This window comes from Daldinia caldariorum, assembly GCF_022478825.1.
Source record: "Daldinia caldariorum strain CBS 122874 unplaced genomic scaffold F4812scaffold_15, whole genome shotgun sequence".
Classification (NCBI taxonomy): Eukaryota; Fungi; Ascomycota; class Sordariomycetes; order Xylariales; family Hypoxylaceae; genus Daldinia; species Daldinia caldariorum.
Genome location: NW_025953051.1, coordinates 941,051 through 965,520, shown reverse-complemented (window position 1 = coordinate 965,520; position 24,470 = coordinate 941,051). Strand labels below are relative to the sequence as shown.

The 24,470-nt window shown below is 48.0% G+C and overlaps 6 protein-coding genes across 6 annotated transcripts; 3 read left to right on the top strand and 3 right to left on the bottom strand.

Annotated features, from left to right (window-relative positions):
• The first annotated feature begins 3,493 nt into the window (after positions 1–3,493).
• Positions 3,494–6,495, top strand: F4812DRAFT_439260 (WD40 repeat-like protein). Its single transcript, XM_047935051.1, has 3 exons — positions 3,494–4,422; positions 4,482–5,601; positions 5,653–6,495. Exons 1-3 carry the CDS (start codon positions 3,960–3,962, stop codon positions 6,251–6,253), a joined length of 2,184 nt encoding a protein of 727 aa, XP_047787856.1. The 5' UTR covers positions 3,494–3,959; the 3' UTR covers positions 6,254–6,495.
• Positions 6,496–8,179: 1,684 nt separating this feature from the next.
• Positions 8,180–10,238, bottom strand: F4812DRAFT_439242 (FAD/NAD(P)-binding domain-containing protein). Its single transcript, XM_047935050.1, has 2 exons — positions 9,860–10,238; positions 8,180–9,677 (listed from the first exon to the last, which is right to left on the bottom strand). Exons 1-2 carry the CDS (start codon positions 10,122–10,124, stop codon positions 8,710–8,712), a joined length of 1,233 nt encoding a protein of 410 aa, XP_047787855.1. The 5' UTR covers positions 10,125–10,238; the 3' UTR covers positions 8,180–8,709.
• A 1,074-nt stretch (positions 10,239–11,312) lies between these two features.
• Positions 11,313–14,301, top strand: F4812DRAFT_439239 (lysophospholipase catalytic domain-containing protein). Its single transcript, XM_047935049.1, has 2 exons — positions 11,313–11,593; positions 11,669–14,301. The coding sequence occupies exon 2, from the start codon at positions 11,934–11,936 to the stop codon at positions 13,890–13,892; it is 1,959 nt and encodes a 652-aa protein (XP_047787854.1). The 5' UTR covers positions 11,313–11,593; positions 11,669–11,933; the 3' UTR covers positions 13,893–14,301.
• Positions 14,302–18,018: 3,717 nt separating this feature from the next.
• F4812DRAFT_439229 (uncharacterized protein) lies at positions 18,019–18,694 on the bottom strand. Its single transcript, XM_047935048.1, has one exon. It carries the CDS (start codon positions 18,282–18,284, stop codon positions 18,090–18,092), a length of 195 nt encoding a protein of 64 aa, XP_047787853.1. The 5' UTR covers positions 18,285–18,694; the 3' UTR covers positions 18,019–18,089.
• A 1,230-nt stretch (positions 18,695–19,924) lies between these two features.
• On the top strand, positions 19,925–21,834 carry F4812DRAFT_461853 (uncharacterized protein; the record flags this gene model as incomplete). Its single annotated transcript, XM_047937935.1, has 3 exons — positions 19,925–20,425; positions 20,501–21,192; positions 21,246–21,834. 3 exons carry the CDS (start codon positions 19,925–19,927, stop codon positions 21,832–21,834), a joined length of 1,782 nt encoding a protein of 593 aa, XP_047787852.1.
• A 1,014-nt stretch (positions 21,835–22,848) lies between these two features.
• F4812DRAFT_466513 (uncharacterized protein) lies at positions 22,849–24,049 on the bottom strand (the record flags this gene model as incomplete). Its single annotated transcript, XM_047938550.1, has 1 exon — positions 22,849–24,049. Exon 1 carries the CDS (start codon positions 23,740–23,742, stop codon positions 22,849–22,851), a length of 894 nt encoding a protein of 297 aa, XP_047787851.1. The 5' UTR covers positions 23,743–24,049.
• Between the last annotated feature and the right edge of the window lie 421 nt (positions 24,050–24,470).

The window sequence follows — 24,470 nt, the reverse complement described above, 5'->3', positions numbered from 1 at the left end:
GAACAGTTTTAGTACCTAACCTAAGGTAAATGAACGCCATGAAGTTGGGAAATTGCCAATTTGTGATAATTGAATACCTTGAATACCTTAGGTACCTATAGGTTATGTACTTAAACCATGCGCTTAATTGTACCCAATGAATATCCCAGACTTGTTACGACTTTTTACTCTCAAACGAACTCCTTCCAATAATTCTTCCATTGCATTAGCTCTCGTTCGCTTATAAGAGAAACTTGGTGCAGCAGATGATCAATCCCGAGCAAGATCTGTGTCAGCTTACTTACCTGCTACATTTTGTAGTTCGTCATGTATAATGTGCCTATGTGCCCAGAAGGAACTTTGTACATTATCACAAATCCCTTACGGCGTTAGCATAGTATGCGGCCCGTAGGTTATCATTTATCGAACCGGGGAATAATTACCTTCCTGCGACGCGGGGCACCACCACCTACCTTAGGTACCTAACACAACCAAACCTGCTGTGCCGTACCATAAATACTACATATATGGCTCATGCCCTGCCTCGAGTTCGTTTTTATCGAGTTTTATCATTTCTCCCGGACTCGGAGAGGCGTGGCAACTTCGAGTAACTAATCAAAGACAAATCCTACAATATAACAAAGGAAGACACCCCCCTTTACGGCGTATCCCGCCTATACGAACTGCGAATACAAGCCTACATCACTATAGTAGCTCGATATAACTTAGTATACGATAGCTCGGACCGGGGGCCATCACGTCAGATAATACTAAGACGAATCAAGAAGCTGCAATCGAGAATCTGCTGTCATTCGGCATCTCATATGTAAACTAATATGCAAAACGATATGCAAACGACACCGGCATATATTCGTCTGTTTGCTTGATACCGTATATTGCTGGTTTCAACCCTCTCGTCACTGATTGGCTTCCATATCTTATTTCCATGCACTGATCAGTTCTCGTTTCATAGATGTTCCCGATCAAATGATCTACCCCGGACTGGGAAGATAGAAAGCGTCGTAGTAGCCATTACTGATCCCTCCAGTCCCTATTGATATCGGTAAGGGTGGGATAGGTGAACGGCCAATAGCCGGTATTGCTCGGAGCTTTGCAACGCTCGCGGGTGCATGGGGTCGGTAGCATGGGACCCTATTCACCGCTCCTGCGGTTGGATCACGGATGACGGACCGCTCGCATTGTTTCTCTTTCGCCCATTGATCCTGCAAGTTTTATAAGCGGCCAATTGAGAGGGTCCCGTCGCAAATCATGCAACTTATACATGTTAGTGCTGACGAGGAATTCACCCAAGATCTTCTGCTCAGACCGCTAACCGTCAACCGCCAACTACTAAATTTTTCGAAATGCGGAGCCGCGACCGAACGCTCTCCGGTCTTTAAAATCACGAGGTTGGCCGTTTCAGGCCGCCACATACCCTCCAGAGGCTGGAGCAGCTTTTGACATTTTGACAGAGACGGAGACATGCAAGCGCTTTGACCTCGGCAATGCTAATTCTGAGAAGCGCATAGCAGTAATAATGTGTGAACCTCCAATTCGGAATCCCGTCAGCGTCAAGCAAGATGGTGTCCAGGACGTGTAAATCATGCCACTAGCGATGACGACGCTCGATATTCGTCGCATGTTATTCTTCATGGACAATTGCCGCTCGTTGAGTCGGCCCTGGGCTGATCATGGCCGTTTTATGAGATCATAAAGGACATCGCCGGTATCTACATCTAAGAATGATACTATTGACGAAAAAAAAAACACCGCAATATCAAGGGTTGTCAACCTCACGTGATAACTCAGAGCAGTTCGCAGGACAGTTTGATGTCTGTTTCACTTAACAGCTTATGGCCGGAAGCCCGCCAAGTACGCGTCAAGTAAACCAAGGATAAGGTAGCTGATCTACTATTCGACAATTTGCACATGAATAAGAAATCATGCTATCAACGGTCCAATATCCACTATATGCACTATATGCCGAAACATTTCTATTATCTCGATCTGGTCATAATATTCTTCATTAGTGCAGTACAAAAAGGGAGACTCATAAGAACATTGAACTTTATAGGTAGGTACCTACCTGGTATACATTATGAGACATCTTATCAATTAAGTTGGTTATGATTCACATATCCCCTTTTTTTTCTTGACACATATATATTGTCACTTAATAGTCTACTATGTACGATGAGTGTAGTACCTTACGGGGATCCGCGGGAACCAGTAAACCGTGTATATACGGTTTGAAATTTTTAACCGATATAATACAATTAAATTTGTTAAAATATTTCAAATACTAGACGTTGATGTTTCTCAACGTCTACAGGTATTTTGATATTTAATCGTATTTAAATATTTAGAAAATATGAAAGCGTTTATCTTAAGTGAAGCGTTTGAGTATGGTTTATTTTTAAGATAAGCGTTTGAATATCTAAGGTCTTATTATGTAAGAGCCTCTTCCAAGAGGTAAGAGCCTTTTCCAAGAGGAAGCTACGATACCTTCCCTACCTACCTTGATATATTAAAATAAGGTAGCTTCTCGTACGCGCGTGTAACGTAATTCGTAATTCGTAATAGCCACTGTGGTCAAGGTAGTAGATGCATGCTTAGAAGTAAACCACGTAGAAGTAAACCACACACAAGTAAACCACCACACAAGTAAACATGTAAACGTACAAATAAACCACCATATAAAGTAATAGTTCGAATCTAAGGCTACTTGATTTTTTTGATTTTTTTTCAATTCAACTTAGCTATCGCTACTGCTACTGCTACTGTTACTGCTATTACTATTACTTACCTTCCTACTTTACTGCAGCTAAACCGTAACCTAATGGTTTATATTACCTAAACGTCACATGATTTAAGCGTTTGAAAAATTCTCAAACGTTTGAGAATGTAAACGTTTATATGTATATGCGTTTATTTTTATTTTTTAAATGTTAAAACGCCTTTAAATATTTATATTTTTGAACGCTCGATCAGCTATTCAGGAATTTTTAAGCGTTTATTTTTTTCGTACTGTAATGCAACGGTCATAACACGGTTTACTGGGATCGTTAGATGCTGGTATGGTATCCAGATACCAAAACAGATAGCGGCGTGGGTGAGTTGATCCCAAATTCGACTATATAATTGGCTCTAATTGGCTCCGCGGAACAAACGCGCCTAGACGCGTATATGGGGGTGTCGTTTGCACCCCGTAAATTACTACCGTACGTAAGGTACTAGTAGTTCCTCAGTACCTCGCATGCACAATATCGATAGACAAGTGTCCAAGTTATGTAAATCATTTATGCATACCTCTAGGTACTAATCTCTTAGATATTTTATCTAATATAGGCCGAGTTACCTACTTGGATTGTATCACCCGCCACCAGATTCTTATCAGACAGCTATCTAGGTACCTGGTATTGTACGGTTATCAGCTAATAGCCCTAAAAATCTGTCCAAACGGGTCGCGACCAACAATAAAAGGCACCCCAATAATCCCTGCAAAACCACTAATGCCACTAATGTCACTAATGTCACTAATGTCCCTCGCTGCAACAGTATACGTACAGCTGTGAAGTTCAACCTCACCTTTAGCCAATGCTCGAACCTTCGCATTTCAAAAACGCCAATCATTCACAACTTCGATCCATCCACTCCATCAATCCACTTTGCCTACCCACGCGTTGCGAAGCCTTATTACTTTTCTTTAGATTCAATCTAGGCATTACCCTCAAAGGCGACCACTTTGAATCTGTTAATACAGGTCAAGTATTTACCTACCTCAATTAATTAATATCAATCATCATTTCTTTCTCTGTCGCCCTGCAATCTCCAATCTCCAATCTCCAAGATCAATTCGAAGCAGCCTTGTCGTCTCCCTTACAGCTTACAGTTGGAATTACACCTCGAGCATTCTGTGAGCATTTCGCATCGCGGTCGAATACGTTATATAATCTCATGTCCCGAATGGAACCGTCACCATGAGGTCAACTCCTTTGATCATCAATTGGCACGATAAAAATGCCCCAATCTATTCCGCCCACTTCGAATCTCAACATGGCAAGGGAAGGCTAGCTACAGGAGGAGGAGATAATAACGTGCGTATCTGGAAAGTTGATGGTGAGGGTGAAGAACGTAGGGTCGAGTATCTCTCAACTCTCGCCAAGCATACCCAAGCTGTCAATGTCGTCCGCTGGGCACCCAAAGGCGAGACTCTCGCTTCTGCTGGAGATGACGGCAACGTGATCCTATGGGTTCCTAGCGAAAGCCACAACCCAGCTACATTTGGAAACGAGGGCCTCGAAGACAAAGAAACATGGCGTACCAAGCATATGTTCCGACCAACCGGTTCGGAAATATATGACCTAGCCTGGTCTCCCGATGCTACCTATTTTATTATTGGGAGCATGGACAATGTCGCTCGAATTTATAACGCCGGTACAGGTTCGTAGTCAGATGCCACCCTGACATATCTTCTGTCCAGCTGACTTACTCGTCTATAGGTGTTCTCATACGACAGATCGCTGAACATAGTCACTACGTGCAAGGTGTCGCATGGGATCCCCTTAATGAATATATCGCAACCCAGTCATCAGACCGATCCGTCCACATCTATTCCCTCAAGACTAAGGATGGACAATACGCGCTTACCAGCCACGACGAAAAGACGCCCAAGGTTGCTAGTCACGCCAAAGCAGATCTACCTCCAAGCAGACGTATCTCATCCAACAGCCCTGCACCATCAGATATTGGCTACCGAAGTCAGCTTGCAGCTGCAATTGACACACCTAGCGCTTCCATAGGGTCGCCAGTGCTATCTGCACCGGGAACGCCTCAGTCTGTTCCCTTACCAATGAATCCCCCGAGTGTGGTTAGCCACAGTAGGCGCTCTTCATTTTCATCCCGAAGATCCGCATCCCCAGCACCGTCACTGCCTCTACCTGCAGTGATGCCCATCGAGCCATCTCCAAAACTTAACCATAGTCTTAGCATAGGGGTCAAGAATGCAAGTCTCTATGCCAGTGAAACTCTTACGTCTTTCTTTAGACGCCTAGCATTCACTCCGGATGGCAGCCTGCTTCTGACCCCCGCTGGCCAGTTCCAAATGCAACATTCAGCAGACGGTCTTAAACCTTCATATGAAGTCATCAACACCGTCTACATCTACACCCGAGGCGGCATAAACAAGCCACCTATTGCTCATCTTCCAGGCCTGAAGAAGCCTTCAGTAGCCGTCAAGTGTTCACCTATAATATATACGCTTCGACAATCTCCGCCAGTTACGAAACACATAACTATTGATACTTCTTCGGCAGAAGATCCTATTCCTGCTCTCCCCGAGCCTATCTCCAAACCGTTACCTGCCGTAATGGATCCCCCACCTCCACCCCCAACGTCTTCGGCGCCAGATCCCGAAAAAGAAAGATTGTCTACACCGTCTAGGCATCTAAATCTAGAAACCGGCCCGATTACTCCTGGGCCTAAGCCAACCTTTGCGCTACCGTACCGCATGGTGTACGCCGTAGCAACCCAAGACTCCGTTCTCCTCTATGATACCCAACAGACTACACCAATCTGCGTTGTTAGCAATTTGCATCTTGCTACATTTACTGATCTTACATGGTATGTCCTGTCCACACTTGAAATGTATTGCCCTATCTAACTCGCCTCCAGGTCGAGTGACGGTTCAACGCTACTCATATCTTCATCCGATGGTTTCTGTTCGACGCTATCATTTACACCTGGTGAGCTAGGTCAGGAGTACAAGGGTGACCTTATGGGCCCAAAGATTGCTGCGGCTGCAACTACCGCAGCTACGGCCACCGCTGCTAGCACAGGCCCTCCTTCAAATCAGCCTACACCGTTGCCTACACCAACATCCGTCTTTGCGCCACCATCACCCTTCCCTAGCCACCAGCATCGTAACTCAGCTACTTCTTTTGCAGCTCCATCTCCTCCCGCTACAACATCATTTGTGAGCGCACGGCCTTCATCGCCTGCTCGATCAAACTCTACATCCTCAATCGCAACCCAAATCTCCGTTATGAATAACCCACCTCTCATCGGTGGAAGTATACCCAGCATCGCCGCCACCAATTCCGCCAAGGTAACAGGGGTTCCAATCGCGACTCCTCCTGAAACACCTGGAAACGGTGGTAATATTGCTGCTGGTGTCAAGCGAGAAGCCAGCGAAAACGAAAAGGACGAGTCGTCGGGCGGTCAACCCAAAAAGCGAAGAATTGCCCCAACTCCGGTAACAGAGCCTAAGATCTAAAGAGCAATTATAATTTGCGGGTAATGGGACTAATGTAACAACGTCTGTCAATACTCTACCAGGTCTATCGACAGACTAATCGTTGGAGTTGAGGGAAATTTGGGCTGAGACATATATGCTATGTTTCTTTTGGGGGTTTGTTTGCTGGTTAGGAAAAAAAGAGACGCTACTTGGTCATCATTGATACGCCCCTTTCGCTGTAGCGAATCCTTTTTTTTTTTTTTTTTTTTTTTTTTTTTTTTGTGAAATGTCCCTTGTGTTCGGGAGGACGGTGTCAGTACGTAAATGAGCAAGTGAGTGCGTGGGTGAATGAAAGGATTTGGCATGGCCACTGGAGTTAGGATTAAATACCTAGGCAAATGGTGTTACAACTACGAAACCTGTGTTAATACTTGTGTTAATATCTGTCCTTTGAGCTCTTTTCCCCTGTTGAGTATATGTTGTGATATGTTGACAGATAGTTAAGCCTGTTTTGTCATTTTTTTTAGTTACCGATATAACTATGTGATCTAAGACTGACTAGTTATATAATATGAAACTGATGGTATTCATGCTTTTATATTCCCATGCGAATCTTAATTCCAACATAGGAAAATGTTAGTGGAAGGTTGTTGGAGAGAGAGGAACTTCAGAACATATGAAAACGGGAATTCACACCCAGCTACCTACTTGAAAGCTAGTAATTTCCTGTCAGTCACTGCTACTGTATTAGGTTAGAGGGTTCAGAGTACATATATGGCGACAGCCTCTATTACAACTATAGCATGGAAGGTTACAGAATCCCTATTATGTCGAAATACGTGTTTCGGTCCTCCAGTTCACGGCGGATTAGGTACCTCTCAACAGTCTACTGGACTGTGGCGATGTCTCATGAACACCAGGACTGCTCTTCGCCTTTCTGGCGCTGAAGAGACCTCCTGGGTTTCTCCGCGAAGGCTCGGATTACTTCGCCAAAACTGTCTCGAGCATCGTTGATTATTCGGGTAGCTCCATGTGCCACGGGATAGGTGCGAACTTACCTAGCGTATCGACACATGCTTGCCACTCGGAAGACCCCAGGGGATGCATACCGCGACTGACATACTGTCGTAGTCTGGCGCGAACTCGAGCACCGCATCGCGGAAGTAATCTAGGAGTCCAAGATCCCCCCCCTCCGAGGCCCCCACTACGTTGGCGGTCCGCTAAACCGCACAAGACAGTGCTCTTCCACCTTAGGGACCTCCTGGCTGATGCATGCATGCTATCCAGTATTTTGCTTCCCAACTAAAGTCTTTCGCGACTGAAATCGAGGCCTAGGGAGAGTCTGTAGTAATATCGCATGCCCTTCACGACTGCATGGTCGGGTTTCAAAACGACATCGACGCGAGCAAGCATGCATACCTACTTCTACACAGCTTTCAAATCATCCGAGATAGACGACCGTACGTCCGATTCGATCCAACCCTTGAAAGTCCTTACTTTGCATCCCCCACTCACGACCATCGAGCATGAAATTTGATGGGTTCATCTCCTACAACTATTGTTCAGACAGTAGTAGTATGGTAGTATATCACGATCTCCCTTTTGAAGCTTTCATTTGTTCAAGGTATATGTGGAGTATTAAGTATACTTGTGTCCTTCTGGCAACTTGAAGACGTAGGAAATGGGCGAGGTAATGCTCGTCTACGGGTTTACGGCGGACCCAGTTCCCGTTCGAGGAGGCTTAGAAGTATGTACCTAGGGTAACATAGCGGGTAGGTGAGGTGAGTTGGCCGTAGGTAAGTCTCATTCAGTCTAGTACGTAGCTGCAGCCCGGCAACGTCAACGTAGCTCGTGGTTGTGGGGGCGGTTGTTGTAAGTGAACATTTTTGGAGCATACTTTCATACGAAACCACACCTGGTGTCTAAGAAGGTAGTTTTCAAGCAAGGCGTAGATCTAAACTAACGCTTTAATTTCAGATCCTATTAGTTAATATTTGGGTACAACTAACAAGGTAGCAGGTATCTAATATCCAAACAATTAACTTACATATTGTAGAAGCCCATAATCTGACGCCCTATGTTAGCGGCTTAGTTGGACAATACCGTACATAATCTTTTAGTGTGATAAAAGATCCGCCGAGCCCCAATTCAGAACGGGTACCGTACACTACTATCATTGTCAACTAAGCTTGCTAAGCTATCCGAGTGGTTTATGCAGTGTGGTGTATAGATTCCAAGAAAAGAAAGAATAATAGACCTGTTGCTGCTGCTTGCTGAGCGGAGTAAACGGCCTGACCTAGTGATTATACCTATTACCTATTAGGTAGGTATCTATTATATACCGAAGCGGAGATCCAGTAGTTATGTTATTAGTGTACCGGTATGTGTCATAAAGCCTTGGGTCTTTTACCTCTAGACCCACCATCTGTGTTTATTTTTTATTTTCATTTTTTCCCCTTCGTGCGTAGTGTGGTATTTTGCGTGTTGTCAGGGTCTTACTGTGAATGGCTAAGCTCTGCATACTCTGGCACCTTCCACCCACCTTTCTCCTCCCTTGAGAATCTCGCGATGAGCTCGGGAATACGAAGAAAGCAGAGCAAGCCCGCAATGAAATGAATTAACATGATGCCCCACCGCGATTCGGGCATGCCTAATCGGACCAGGCCTGGCTGTATATCCTGGATCACGTCGACGAAGGGCCGAAGTTTCTCGTCGTAGCTCGCAAAGGCTTGGGGCAGGTTGTCGGGACTCCGATTGATTTCGCCAGCTAGGACGTAGGCGCCGACGAGAGCTCCCGTAGTTCCCATACCGCTGAAAGGAGACGCACAGTGTGCTGCGTCGCCAAGGAGTACAACACGGCCTTTGGACCATGTATTCGTGCAGACTTGAAGGGCTTCCTGGCAGTAGAAGTTCTCCGCGGTCTTCATACCTTCAAGAAACCGGTCAGTCTGCCATCCCGCACCGCGGAATCTTTGCGTCCAGAACTCCTTCTGCTGTTCCACGGGGGCTCTTGGAAGGCTACGTAGCTCTGGCGAGTCGTCTTTTAGGAAGAGATAAACTTGTGTTTCAGTGGAGTTGTGAGTCCGGCGGAAGATCATGCGGCCGCCGGGAGCTAGATACGTCCTGCGGATATTAGTATCCCCTTCTTCACGAGGTATAAACCAATACGCTATGTATATACCAATTCGTCTGTAAGGTTCCGATGTGTCAGATGGTAGGATAGCTCTTCTAATACGCGACCCCTGGCCGTCCGCCCCGACTAGGAGGTCAAACGTGTCGGATGATCCATCAGAGAAATGAGCAGTAACTTGTTTCTCGTCCTGCTCGAAGCTCTCTACTGTCTTTCCAAAGACGTACTCTACATGATATTTGGTCGTATCGTAGAGCAGGCGTACGATATCTCCGCGCATGATCTCATATTCAGAGGTCAGAGATTGGGCACCTTTGCCAGAGGTGTTGGCCACTGCAACATTGTTAGTGAATGGCTAATTTTCCGATTCAGAAACCCAATAATTTTGGTACGTCTCCGGGGTAAGAACTCATCATTCAGCTCGACAGGGACCTTCTGCTGGGTTCCGAGAGTACCGGTCCGCGGAACTAGCCAAGAAAAAGGGGTGGGGGCAAGAAACTCTCAAAGTTACATACTGACGGTTCCCTTGATCCTCCCTTCAGAATCTACAAAGGACACACCCGCTTCGTCCACACGTATATTGCGTATTTCTTCGAGAAGCCCCATACGCTTTGCCATCTCGATACCCTGAGCGCGGAGGTCAATTTGGGCGCCTGTGGCCCTGAGGGCGGGAAAGCGTTCAACGACTACCACGTGGTGATGACTTCTGCGGCCAAGCCAGAATGCAAGGGCCGGCCCCGCAATGCCACCGCCAGAAACGAGAATTTTCAGGGGTGCCATTTTATAAAGTGTTGACTGACTCGCGGGTATTATTCGTATATATTAGTTATATTTGTATACGTCAGTACGTACTAATCTAACACTAAATGGATTTTTTTTTTTTTAAAAAAAAAAAGGAAACAGGAGTATATTACAAATATCCTCATCTCTTCATAAATAGTTTAGAAAGTTACTGAGAGTGACTCATAAAATTATAAGTAATAGCATTTTGTATGAAGAAACAGGTCGGTTCGAAATGCTCGAAATTCGGATAGGAGTCCGGACAGCAGGACCGAGTCCGATTCCTTGCTCCCGAGTCATGAAGTGGAGTCATGAGATGGTCTGTGCATACCACCTTGATCTGAGATTCTAAAATACGCATACGCATACGCCGTATTTTATGATGATATAATACGCTTATTAGTAGATAAAGTTGCTCTAGGCACGGAATTGTTTTAATTGGGGTACCTGGACAAGGTAACATTGAACAACATTGCTGTAGTTGTAGTTGCAATTGCAGTTGTAATGAGTTATTATTGGAGTAGTAAAAACTTACCCTTTTTTATCTCGCACAACTGCAATTAAATGCACGACTGCAGATTCGGAAGGTGTACATGAATAGAAATATACAGTGGTCTGATTCTGAAACGACACACGGCATCAGCAAGTTCCTCTGTGGATAAGATAAAAAAAAGCATGATAGGCAATATTAACTTTATTCGAAAAGCTAAAAGCCTAATAACTTTATTAACCCCTATTAACCTAAGCGCCTTAGGTATATATGACAAATACCATTAGAGGTTAGGCACGTAGTACACCTGTGTGATGACTGGTCTTTCCCCGGATAGTTCGGACGATAGTAAGGCTTTGTGATGTATAGTATCCGTGTATTGTACCTAGGTACCTAGGTAGGTCAATACCTATTATGCAACATGTACCCAGCCACCCGGCTCGGCGATCGCCAGCCATAGGCGTTCACTAGTGATGGTACCTATGCAAGGAACCACAGTACTTCCGCATTAGCGGCTTGGACACCGTAGATCCTACATCAGGCAAGATGAAATAAGGTATCTATGTCTTTAGCGTAGGTAGTTACCTATCTCAAGTTTTTCTTTTCGTTCGGTAGCATTCGGCATGCACAACAAAACCGTAGGACTTTATATGTATTGCCCCGTACAACTCTACTTCGTACACTAATAATACGTACAACCAAACGAGAACACAATAAAAGAAAACAATAAAAGAAAACAATAGTAATAATAATGATGACAACAGCAACAACAACAACAACACACTTCGGAACTAAACTACGCCCCATTGATGAGGCCACCAGTCTGGCATTGGCATGTGCATACATAGTACATAGTAGTAGTCCCCAAGAAGATGAAGAGCTAAGATTGGCTGTAATAGCTCTAAGCAACGGTTATGACGGCTCGCGGCTGATGGAGGCTTGGGAGTGGATGTAAGACTTTTCCTAATTTGGTAACAGGGTAAGGCACCTTGATGCTTTTTTTGTCTCTCTTCCAATTCATTCATGGCTTCCGGGGGCTGACACAATCTCCTAGGAATCTCTCTTATCCCGCTTTTTTCTTATTCCTTAAGAGAGTAGGTGAAGACGAAGACGAAGAATAAGAATAAGAAGAACCCCGTTAAGTATAACTAAACCCCAACACGTCATTGATCAACTCTCTTCTTCTTTTTCTTCTTCTTATTATTAACCATCGTTTCTTATTTTCTTACTTGTTTTCTCTTCTTCCCGTAAAGAGAGAAAGAAAGTCTTCTCTTCGAATTTGATATACATCCCCCCCGGGGCTCCTTTAAGGAAAGACTATGCATATCCTTCCTTTGCCCCTACTCTCGCTTATCTCGGCGGTCCTCGCGTCGCCAACCGGAAATAGCGATGGCTCTCCCTATTCGGCCGTCGAAGTTCGAGATATTTTGATAGGCCGTGCATCTCCGGATAACCCGTCCGGTAGCTACGCGCCCGCTATCGTCGACTGCCCGCGTCAACGGCCGACCATCCGAAATGCCGGTTCTCTTTCTCAGTCAGAGCGAGATTGGTTACAGAACCGCAGAGCTAAAACTATCGATCCCATGCTGAAATTTTTGAAGCTGGCAAACTTAACTGATTTCGATGCCGTCAGCTATGTTTCTTCTAACTCCAAGAACTTTTCCATTGTGCCTAACATCGGCATTGCCGTCTCAGGCGGTGGCTACCGTGCTCTTATGAATGGAGCCGGTTTCGTTGCCGCAGCTGACAGCCGTACTCCGGGTTCAACTGATGCTGGTGGTATCGGCGGTCTTCTACAGAGTGCCACGTACCTAGCAGGTCTGTCGGGTGGCGGATGGTTGGTTGGCTCCATCTTCGCCAACAACTTTTCTAGTGTCGTCCAGCTTCGTGACGGCTACGAAGGCTCTAACCTATGGCAGTTCTCTAATAACATCTTCACGGGGCCTAAAGGCAAGGGCATTTCCGTCTTCAACACTGTCGGATATTGGGATGATGTTAAGGACCAGGTCGATGCTAAGAGGGATGCCGGATATGATGCTTCTATCACCGATTATTGGGGGCGGGCTCTTTCGTATCAGTTGATTAACGCGCCAGATGGCGGGCCGGCGTATACCTTTTCGTCCATCGCTGACACCCCTAACTTTTCCTCCGCCGATACTCCCATGCCGATCCTAGTAGGCGATGAGCGTAGACCGAACACCCAAGTAGTCTCTTTAAACTCGACAGTTATCGAGTTTAACCCCTGGGAGATCGGATCGCATGACCCGACTATCTTTGGCTTCGCTCCTACTCGTTATGTCGGTTCTAACTTTACTGGCGGTGTCGTGCCCAACAACGGCCGCTGCGTCCGCGGATTTGACGCGTTTAGTTTTGTCATGGGAACTAGTAGCTCGCTTTTCAACGGTTTTCTGTTACAGAATCTTACGTCCCCGGATGTGCCTAAGGTCGTAACCGATGCGCTCAGATCTATAGCAACTAGTATCGGCAATGACAACAACGATATCGCCGCTTGGACCCCGAACCCCTTCTACGGCTACCACAATGCCACCAACGCCAACCACGGCGATAAGCAGCTGACTCTCGTCGACGGCGGCATGGACTTGCAGAACATTCCGCTGCACCCCCTGATCCAGCCGGTGCGCAATGTCGACGTTATCTTTGCGGTTGACTCGTCTGCCGACACCGAGACCAGCTTCCCGAACGGTACCGCGCTGCGTGCCACCTATGAGCGCAGCAAGACGGAAATCTCCAACGGAACCGCCTTCCCCGCCGTCCCGGATGCCGAGACCTTCATCAACCTAGGCTTGAACAAGAAGCCGACCTTCTTCGGCTGCAATACGACCGAGTTCGCCAACGCGAACCACATCCCGCCCCTAGTCGTGTACATGCCCAACGCCCCGTACACCTTCCACAGCAACGTGTCGACGTTCGACCCGCAGTACTCGGACGAGGAGCGCAACTCGATCATCAAGAACGGCTACAACGTGGCGACGATGGGCAACGGCACCCTCGACGCGCAGTGGCCGGCGTGCGTCGCCTGCGCCGTCCTGCGCCGCAGCCTCGAGCGCACCAGCACGAGCTTCAGCGCCACCTGCCAGGCGTGCTTCTCCCGCTACTGCTGGAACGGCACCACCGACAGCCGGCCCGTCGGCGTCTACAGCCCCGAGTCCATCCTCGCGCTCGACCAGAGCAGCTTCGCCCTCAGCGCCAAGGGCCGCGCCGCGACGGGCTTGGCCTACGGCGTCTTTGGAATCGTCGCTGTTGTTCTTGCATTATAAGCTACCTAAGCTACCTGATGTAAGCTAAACTAGGGGGGGCTAGGAGACTAAGGACTAAGGATTAGGTATAACTGAATTCAGGATACGAAAGGGGAGGACTAAGCATTGTTCTTGAATTCAAATTCCTCTAAGCTTATTTACTTCTATTACGTTTTTTTTTCCTTCTTTGGTAGACGAGGCTTGGAAAATTTCCTACTATAAGCAGGGTTATATTAAGACATGACAAGGCAAAACAGGGCGATACAAGACATATAGGCGTACCTAGTAAAGGAGACAATAGTTAATAGGTTAGGCAGAATTGTCTGTCTGTATAGATGGCGGGAACACCATATCCCCATCGTCTAGTATAGAGAGAGAAAGAGGAGAGTCGATTCTTCATTTTCTGAATATCAACAAAATATTTTTTACTTGTCCAGTCTACAGTCCAATCTCTCTACCTAACCTATACCTAACCTAGTAACCCTATCGCCGAAAAAAAAGAAAAACGAAAAAGACTGACGAGATGGAATCCGTCCCGCATTTCCTCTACATAGTTACTACTACCTAACTTACCTACCTAGGTAATTACCCTTTTCTCTTTTCTCCTTTATTACTCGCAAATCCAATCTGTTCCTCATGAACAACTCCGCAGCTAACAAAAGGGGTTCCTAGGACGGGACGCATCATATTCTAGGTACGTTTTACCAAACCCGCACGGAGCTTTCCCCTTATTGCCAATCAACGGAGCCACTATCGATTCTGCAGCCCTATAGGCAGACCTTTGCTCGCCAGCCAGCTAACCAGCCAGCTAACTCGGCACGATACCCTCCCTACCAGATATAAATCCTTCCCGCTGGAACCCTCATATACATAGCGAGCGCCGCACTAGCGGACTCGCAGAGCCAACAAGCGGATAGATACCTAGCTAACTAACTAACTACTTCGGACCCCATCGTCCCACGGCCCAAGCCTCGCGCACGATCGATAGGTTATAGGATACGGAACACGCAGTCCCAAGATGGCATAAGTATTGGTTCGGCGATATTGAGACAGCTGGGACCAGTGTAGTGTAGCGTAAAAATCAAGAGAGGGAAGTTATTCCTCTCTCTCTCTTTCTATATGCTCCCGGTGGAATGAAAACAAAAAGACAGACAGGACAGAACAGAAACACCCAGCCCCCGTAGGGTGGACGGCGGAGACGAAGCCAATGGACTCTTGACACCGGACTTAGATGGAGAGGAGAAAACGAGCCACTTGTATGTACGCGTGTGTTTGTATATGTATGTCCCAGGCGTTAGGCAAATATCTATCCACGTAACGCGAGTGGGGAGAAGGGGGAGGTAGAGTGACTACCTGCTTGCTGGATAGTAACACATACATCCTCGCTTAGTTTCTCTTGAAGCATTTTGAGCCTAGCGCTATGGAGCATCACGATACATCGCATTGTATGAAAGGGGACGGGCGGCCAGCTATACGGGTGGGCAAGGTAGATAGGGTAAGGCAGCAACGGCCTTGGCTGACCCGCGCGGGCGTAAGCAACGCAGCGACAGCCCAAGGAGAGGGGGATATGATACGTACGCCACAAGCATCGACATAGTTGGCAAGCTAAGCTTCTCCCCCTCCCACTTGCACTCCTAGGAGACGAGGGCGAGTGCCTCGGTAGAACAGAGGAGAGGAATATATGGCTCTGACAGGTTCCCGGTCAGCGTCCCATAATAGCAGACAGTGATCAGCGTCGCATCGGGAAGCCGCTCGTCGTAATTGGTCTGTTGACGGATATACGATCCATATAATCATTATGCTTAGACGATTTCGTTACACACGTTGTTCTAGCGAGGGTTACCTTAAGTTCAGCCAGCAAGGGGAGTCTATTCTGTACGAACGGCGGCTCAGCGTGGGTTTTTGACGAACCAGCGCCGTCTTCATAGACCCCATAGTCTCCCTTGATCAGCGAGAGGACGCCTCGGTGGACATCTAAATGTTAGGGTCACCGGTGTTTCATGGAGAGAGAGCTATGTAGTACCAGAGGGACTGAGCACGACTCAAAAAATGCTCACCCCCCAGCGTCTGTCCATGGAAACCCCTTGTAATAACGTGACGCCTACCTGTCAAGCCCTTAGACAACCGACAGAAGCGTTGGGTTGGACTGAAGATGACGGCGCTGGGTCACCGGTACGACGCTCCCTAGGCCATCGACACCGTAGACCTAGTTCTCCAACAAGGACGATAGATAGGCATCCAACCATAACTGACCTGGTGGGCACGGATATAAGGGCCACGCAGAAAGCTTACCGGAGTATTTTTCAGAATATTGACCGTAGCTTCTGCTGACGAAGATAAGAATTACAACTCACGAGAACGATCAAACGTGATATTGTCGATTTATCGGAGGAGATAAATGGTCTCCTACGGCGCATCTAAGAAAAGCGCGTTTATAAGAGTTTAGGAGTATATAGAGAAAATATCGCGGAATAGCTAGTTTTCTCGTAGAGTAGGGTACGGCGCGGAAAGGTCCGGAAAGGACAAGCTGAATATCAGACCGTTTAGGGTTGGTTGTTTATTTCTCGAATTTGCTGTCCTCGTCACGCCTTTATTGGCGCAGCAGGTGACTACTTATCAACATGCGAGGCCGTTTCTAGCCAATAGCGTCGTGACAGATGATTCGAGTGCCCAATGTACACGAATAACTGAGTTGCTAATTTTCCTACTACGGAGAGCTGCACTCCAGACGATCCAGACAATCCAAACAGCGACCCTAGGTTTTGATGCTGCTGCATGCTAGTAGCAAGGGCCGATATATTGAGCTTGATTAGTAGCGATCGGATTTGTTTCCGATAGACTGATCTCATAGCTATTTCAAGGGTCTAATTTGTAGAACGATTTGAGACGGGAGCCGCTTCGTCAGGAAACTCTCAGCGAGATCCATCCTGGATCGGACATCGAGGCAATTCTACCGGACGTCGTCCATTGCGGGGGGGGATATTAAATACTTATGACGAACCTAGAAACATCCGTTAATCCTTTTAAATTGGCCCCCCCAAATACCTGGTGTTGCTATTTTACTGGACATGCCAGCGGGGGGATGCTATATACTATTCCAGCCACAAGCATAATGGGGTCCTGGAACGGCCCTTGGTTCCCCATGCAGGAGTTTTGATTGGTATTGTTACCAGGAGGAATAGGTAATAAATTTTTTTTACCCTTTCGCGGCCCCTAGTTCTGGTGCGGAGGTAAGTCTTGCCAAGAATTCCAACATACCAGGCTTACGGTCCCCACGAAGGACATGATTGCAAAGGCCTTTTTTTACCCTATTAAATTGCGTCTCATCCAGCTCGGAGGTTCGGTGAGGGATGCCGAAAGGCCCCCTCCGTCCAGTCACCTTCTACCGACCTTCCAGAAGCGGCGGGAAATAGTATATAAAGTGGTAATGTACCAAAGAGGCGACGTAGACATGCAGGACACTGTGACCGAAGGAGATACCAGGGCTGAGGATGCGCGATAGGCTTCTGCTGCACTTCGAGTTGTGCAGATCGAAGGCGCCGAGTTATGCCTTCGGTAATATCTACCATACGGTAAAGGAGGGGAACACGACGGAAAGGGGGGGATTGGACCGTGTCTGACCGAAGGGACCACCAGCCCAGCCCAGCCACCGAGAAGGGTGCGGGAAAGGTGAAGAGGAACACCTACCCCTAGACGCGGATCGGTATGAGGGTGACACAAAATCTTCGTTCAGCCGTATGCCGAAGAGATTGGATAGACATGGATAAGTAGGTAAGGACGAGATAGAGATTGGCCACGGGAATTCGAGTCCATCGTAGATCGGAAATCGACCATCAGATGACAAACAATTGCATAAAGCTCATATCGGCTGAACAAATCAGTCAACCCGGAGGGGACAGAATGCATGGGCTGATCCATGGCATCGCGTCGTAGACCGAGTGAAGGATGCATATTCGCCTGTGACGGATTTGCATTTCGCAGCATCGGATGAGGGCGGCAGACGGCCACAAACAAGAACAGAAAATAACGGGACTAGGGCCAACCCGCGCGCGAAGGACGTAGACGTAGTACCTAGTAGGTGGAGGAAATATCCGGGACAGGAAAGGAGGAGAAAAAAAAACCTTGCCTTAGGTATCTTATTTACCAGTTTTTTTTTTTTTTTTTTTTCCTCCTTTCCCATCCTTCTCATGCATTAGCAATGGCCGGTAGGTAGCAGGTTTAATGTGTGGTCTCATAGCGCAGACGTGTCTGATCTTGTGTCGCCTCGCATCGCCTCGCCTCTTGACCGAAAGAGCCTACGGTCGACGGGCTGGGGGGTGCGTGTGGGCACTTCGGAGTGTCACGTCTCTCTGGGCTGTATGTCTGCGACGTCTGCGCTGGCGCTTGTGCTGATTGGTAGGTGGAGAGATCCATTGGCGGCCGATTTTTAAACCGGATAAGGAATGGACTACCACGTGTTTACCTGAGATCCGCCGTAGCCACGGCCAAAATCAGATTGAAACGATACATGAGAGCAACCTCATGTCTCGCTGTGTTGCAGTTGGGCGCTTCCCCCCATGTGATTTTTTTTCTTCTTTTTATTATCGGTTGGTAATTAAGTGTTTAGACTGCACATGATAATAATAAAACAAGTTGACCTTGGTAAGCTATAATTTATAATTTCGGAGAATAATACGTAACGGCCCTTTTTTTTTTTCTCGAGAATAGCAAAGGTTCATGAGAAAAGAGAAAGAGAAAAAAAAAAAAGAGAGAGAGGATAACGATCTAAGACAAGATAGTATTAGAGAAAACAAGAGGGGAATTTAGTAAAAAAAAAAAAAAAAGACTAGGTAGAGCTAAATCTGTATGTACCTAAGGTAGCAAACAAGAAGATGTAATCAAGGTAGTCGCATGCTGCGTACATGAACGTAGTGTTAGATATTGACTACCTCGTACCTAAGCCCCGCCGCCATCTTGGGAGAGGATACCATGCAGAATATTCGAGGTGAAGTACTCCTTCCAGGATCTAGAGTGGTATAGATACTTTTAAGTGATGTATCAGGTAGGTGAGAAAGATGGAAAGAACTCGGCCCCGCACGCACTATTCAAAGCTTTACATAGTACAAGTACCTAACAGGAACCTCAACTCGAGCTCTCATTGGAGCCTTGTATTATAGTACCTCGGAAGCCGCACACGATCCTCGTCGAGTCTTTACAGAGAGAAAGAGAGAGAGAGAGAGAAAAGGTTCTTTCTTTCCAAGGAATTTTGTTCATTCCTTGGAAGTCGCCAATGGTCGGGCTACTGATATTATTATTAACTTTTGGTATCTTTTTTTCGTATCGTACTTACCTAGGTAGGTACCTAGACCTATAGGCTATACCTATACCTACCTCTTGCCTACATGTACTACTTGTATGTAATGGCTATATCTACCTTAGGTAGGTATACATAAGGTAGGATGTATACTTATGGCTATATCTTTACCTAAACCTACCTTATTTTGATCAGTCGCATAATCACCTTGTCGCATGTAATCGCCCATAATCACCGTGTTATTTTTTATCCTCGTACGGCCCTTGCTCATACACCATACAACATCATACAACACCATACTCATCATACTCATCATACGCCATACGCCATACACCATACACCATATACACACCATATACCTTACAGCATATACCTGCCACATACCTTACCTACCTTACCTACCTTAGGTACATATCATCTTTTAGAGTGGACCGGCCTGCGCTCTGCGAGGTCGAAGCTTAGATCTACGGTACCAGCTGTACTCGTTCCCGGTCAACTAACGACAGGTCTATCAACGGTCTATTAACTCTGCATACGAAGTACATACACATACATATCCATCCATATTCGTACATATCCTTACCTATTTCTTTCTTCACTTCGCGGCAATTTTGCTATCACCCTCGTTTAAATCCCCACCCCCCGGTGCCAACATCCTTCTAATCCCTTGAATCTCCCCGTATAGCGCTCTTCCGAGCCGTCTTCGTCACCCTTCATTATGAGGTAGCCGTACTATCGCTGTGTGAGCGCTAAGAACGACATGCATCCTGCACCCAGTCTGTCGGAGTCATTCCCCAAAGACAGCAAGAGTGAGGATAGAGGTCAACAAGTCTCTCATCAGCATGAGCAGCAGCAGCAGCAGCAGCAACAGCGGCAATCCGCCGGGCATCATCATCAATCTCCTCAGCAGCCACTCCAACCACACCAAGGAGCACCGCACACCGAGCACGTGCGGCATGGAAGCATTCCGGCATCCCCAGGCCAGTCGGCGACGCCCATGAGGAAGGATACGGGCTCATCCACGTCGACGAATGCTACCGATTCGACGGCCATAACCAATGCATCGACTGACACCAACTCGACCGCCTATAGCGTAGAGTCATCACAGTCTATCTTCTCGGTCAAGGATGGTTCCGAAATCTCGCACAATCGCCGTGCTAGCCGCAGGAGGACGGGGCCTTTATCGGCCCAGCAGAGAGAGAAAGCAGCGCTGATTCGGAAGCTGGGCGCTTGCTCCGATTGCAGAAGACGGAGGGTTGCTGTAAGTCACATATTACGATCTACCTACCTTAGAATGTCGTTAGCGGCGTGAAGCTCACATGATAACCCTCTCAAGTGCCACCCCAACCATCATAATATGACGTGGGAAGATGCTATGCGGAAATATCGCTCGTCCAGCCCTTTGCAGGAGCTGGCGCCCCTGTCTGGTCGCCGGATCAGCCCCGCGCCAAACCATGCAGCCCGCCCCAGGCATCACTTCCCCCAAGATCCTCAGGAGATGGAAATTGACTCCACCCCCGCTACTCCTAGTAACACCCACAATACGCCAGGGCGGCCACCGCTCAGCGACGCTAGGATCCGGACGCCTCTTCCGTCAGGCCCGCGGCTGGAGAAGCCTATCTCCACGTCTCCCCTGGCTGCTGCGCCAAACCATTTCGCATCCCTGTCAAGTGTCGACTCGATCAAGGTAGATCTGGAGAATGCAGCGTCGAGGATTCTTTCCTCGCCGCACCGCAATCGCTACAGCAGCGTCTGTGCGCTTCTGATCTACTGGCAGGATGATGAGCACCCAGGTGTGATGGCCGCGGTAGAAGAACTGGCTGGGGTCTTTGGTAAATACTACCAATTTTCGTATGAGATACTCAAGATTCCGTCATCCGCCTCGGATGGCTGCACTAACTCGTGGCGGTGGCTCTCGCGGATAATCAACGATTTCACGGACAAAAGTGACACCAGGGACGTCCTTAAGATCGTGTATTACAACGGGTATAGTTACTTGGACGAGCATAGAGAAATGGTTCTGGCAAGGTAAGTTATCTAGGCGTCAATATTAGGTTTCCCGACCATCTAACTCTTGGTAGTTCCCGGGACCGTGCGAAGGCTTCGACTATTCGATGGAGCGGTATACAACAGATATTGGAGGAAGCGCGCTCGGATACTCTGATTGTGATGGATGCAGCATACTTTCCATCTTCGAAGATGGTTCGGCAAAAGGGGGTGTTAGAGCTTATTGCAGCATCTTCCTCAGAAGACTACTTCGACGTGTTGGATCGAAACGGCTTTACAAGAACGTTAGCTGACCAGCTCCGAACACGGGCCACCCAGCGATTTCCGAATCCCCTGTCAGCCGCCGAACTACATTCGAAACTCCTATCCGTCTACCCTAAGATTATCCAAGATAAGCACCCCGAGAAGGGGGTGGCAATAAGCTTCCCTTCGCCACTGCACATACAAATCTCGGGTAACTCGAGGTTACCCTCGATTACGTTATCTCCGCCGCAACCACCTCGGGCGCTTTATCCCGAGAATCCCCACGGCCCCCAGTTAACATTTTCGATGCGGTTGACCGAGGCGATCAACCTTGAGAGCTGGGACGAATGGTTCCGCATGATGCCAGATGGGATCAGAGACTTCAAAGTCGAGTGTCCATACGCAACTACGTTTAGGTGACGTCCCGTCTCCGACCTGACATATTTTCTTCTTCTCCCTTGTTTACCTAACGCGTCAATCTGCCACGAGACCACGATAACCAACAATTTTTGGAAGGAAGCAAACGAGCAAGATGTGTATTGCTCGTCACTTTTTAGGCGACTCTCAGTCACCTATCATCATGTTGCTGCTACAAGGAATCTCTCATGACTTTTTTATGTTCAATGAAAGACGATTGCGACTAGAGGTACGGAGGGCGAGTTGTGTTTTTTCTCTCTTGCATACATCTCATCATACCCACCCCTATTTATGTCCTGTTTTACTACGGCATATAGGGGAAGAGGCTTTAGCTACGGCTACGCCTTATAATCTGCATAGATTTTGCTTTTTTGGCCACCCAGCTCAAGGTTGAAGTGTGCGGTTCAGTGTCGTAGCGTAGAACCCAGTGAAGATACCCAACAAATAGACATAGACATGGTAGTAGACGCTACCTATAGTTTTAAGAACCACATACCGCTAGCAGTATTGTGGATTATTTATGAAGCAAGATGGAGATAAAGCCTAGTGGTGAAAGGAGCATCCAAGAAAGTTGAGCTGATGTATCCTGAGGAAACTAGTAGTACTATTGACGCCGCAATTTCATAGTAAAAAGGAGAGGAATATACTCATAGTTACCTAGGTAGGTAGGTAGGTACCTAAGGTACACACGCCTCTCCTCGACCATACCGATTGCTCCTTGATGCAATTTTGATTTCTCCAACCGTGCATTCGCCCATGTCAACTATATCCTTTCCCCAACGCCACAAACCACACTTTATAAACATGTAATGCGCCTCCCCTTTTCAAGTTTAGCCCACGTTCCTACGCAGGTTTTAAGAAGTATATGGAATAGGGAACTGGGTACCTCATAACTTTCAACCAACCAACCAACCAACCCGATATTAAAAAAAAAAAAACTCATTTCATCCGTTCCATTCATACCCCCCCTATCTAGCCTACTTCACTTCGCTTCGCTTCACCTACCCAACCCACCTCTCACTCCTCCGGAACAACAACCTCAACTCCAGCACCCTCACTCGCATACCTCGCGCCAGCGAGTATTATCTCCCTCAACACGCCGAACTCCTCCTCGTCCCGCGGCGCGTACACCAGGACGTAGCCCCACGGCAATATCCCCCGCGTCCCCAGCACCCCCGATAGCCGGTGCCGCTCCCCCCACCCGCTCTCGATCACCGTCTTCGCGTCCCCCGGACTCATCGTCAGGTGCACGCTGCCTTCCCCGTGCACGTGCGCGAACTCGCCCTCCGCCCCGCGGCCCAGACGGATCCGCAGCTCCTCCTGCTTCTGCTTGTTTTTGCCCGCGTCATCCTCGTCCTCGTCAGATCCTTCCCGAGGTAATCGCAGCCACAGCGCCCGGTGCAGCGGGCCCTCGAGCCGACTAGCCCTAGCCTCGAAGACGCGCGGGTTCGCGCGCGCCAGCGCGTCCAGGAACGCCTCCTCGCGCGCGACGGTCGCGGCGTCCGCCTTGTCGGAGGTCTGCCGCTGGGGCACGACGAAGGACGGGACGGCGGGGCGGTCGCCGCTGCGGGCCGGGAGGGAGGTGGTTCCGGAGTAGCCGAAGTACGACCGCTCGCCCGCGGGGCCGTACGCGGCCGCGACGTCCTCGAGGCGCGTGTAGGGCCGCGGCAGCGGCTCCCGCGTGTCGGAGCGCGCCAGCGCGCGCATGCCCACCTGCAGCAGCCACCCGAGGAAGTGGTGGGGGATGCCGCCGGGGCCGAGGGCGAGCCAGGCCCGGTACGAGGAGCGGATGTACGCTAGGAGCGGGGTGAGGGCGGCGGCGAGGGCGGCGGTGAGGAGGATGGGTTTTTGGTGGGCCCGGAGGACGGCCGGGTCGATGAGGGCGGTGAAGTTCTTTTGGAGGAGACTCATTATGATGGTGGGTATTACGTGTATTCGAGAGAGAGAGAGAGAGAGAATGTGTGTGTGTGTGTAAATAAAAGAGAAAAAAGTAAGTTTGTATGAGAAGTGTCTAGGTGGAGATACCTAAATTCGAGATGAAACCGGGATTAGGTGGATTAGACGGTAGGTATTATAACCACTTGACGTAACTCGGATCGGACACAGCAAGCTCGGCGATGTGGATGTATGTCCGGGTCTGTGCTGGATTTGGCAAAAGCCGGTGGTAGTTAATGGGTAAAGAAAACGTTAACCTATGACTGATGAATCCTTCTATCGCTTTCGCATCTATTTAGATGTCTACCTATAATTGAACACTTAACAGAGCTAGAAAAACGAACTTAAAAAACAGAAGAAAAAAACCAAAAATCGATGTTATTCGTTATTTTATGTAATACTCATTTATTTGTTCATCTACGGATTCGTGCGTATCGCAGCCGAGGCAGAGCTTAAGCTAAGGATCGGCCAGTGGTGTGATGTTAGACGAGAAGGACGAATTCCAAGAGCTAGGACAAGAATAGGTTAGGTAGAGGTACCTAAGCAAATCTCTCTCTTACGAAGGGTGCATGCCAAATTGCTAGGGATAGAACGGGCTTCGCCTCTAACAGATGAGAACGAGTCCCGATCAAATTTCGTATGGAGGGGGACCAAGCGACCGAAGCGCCGAGTGTTTAGATGTAAGCAACTTGCATGCGCTGGCT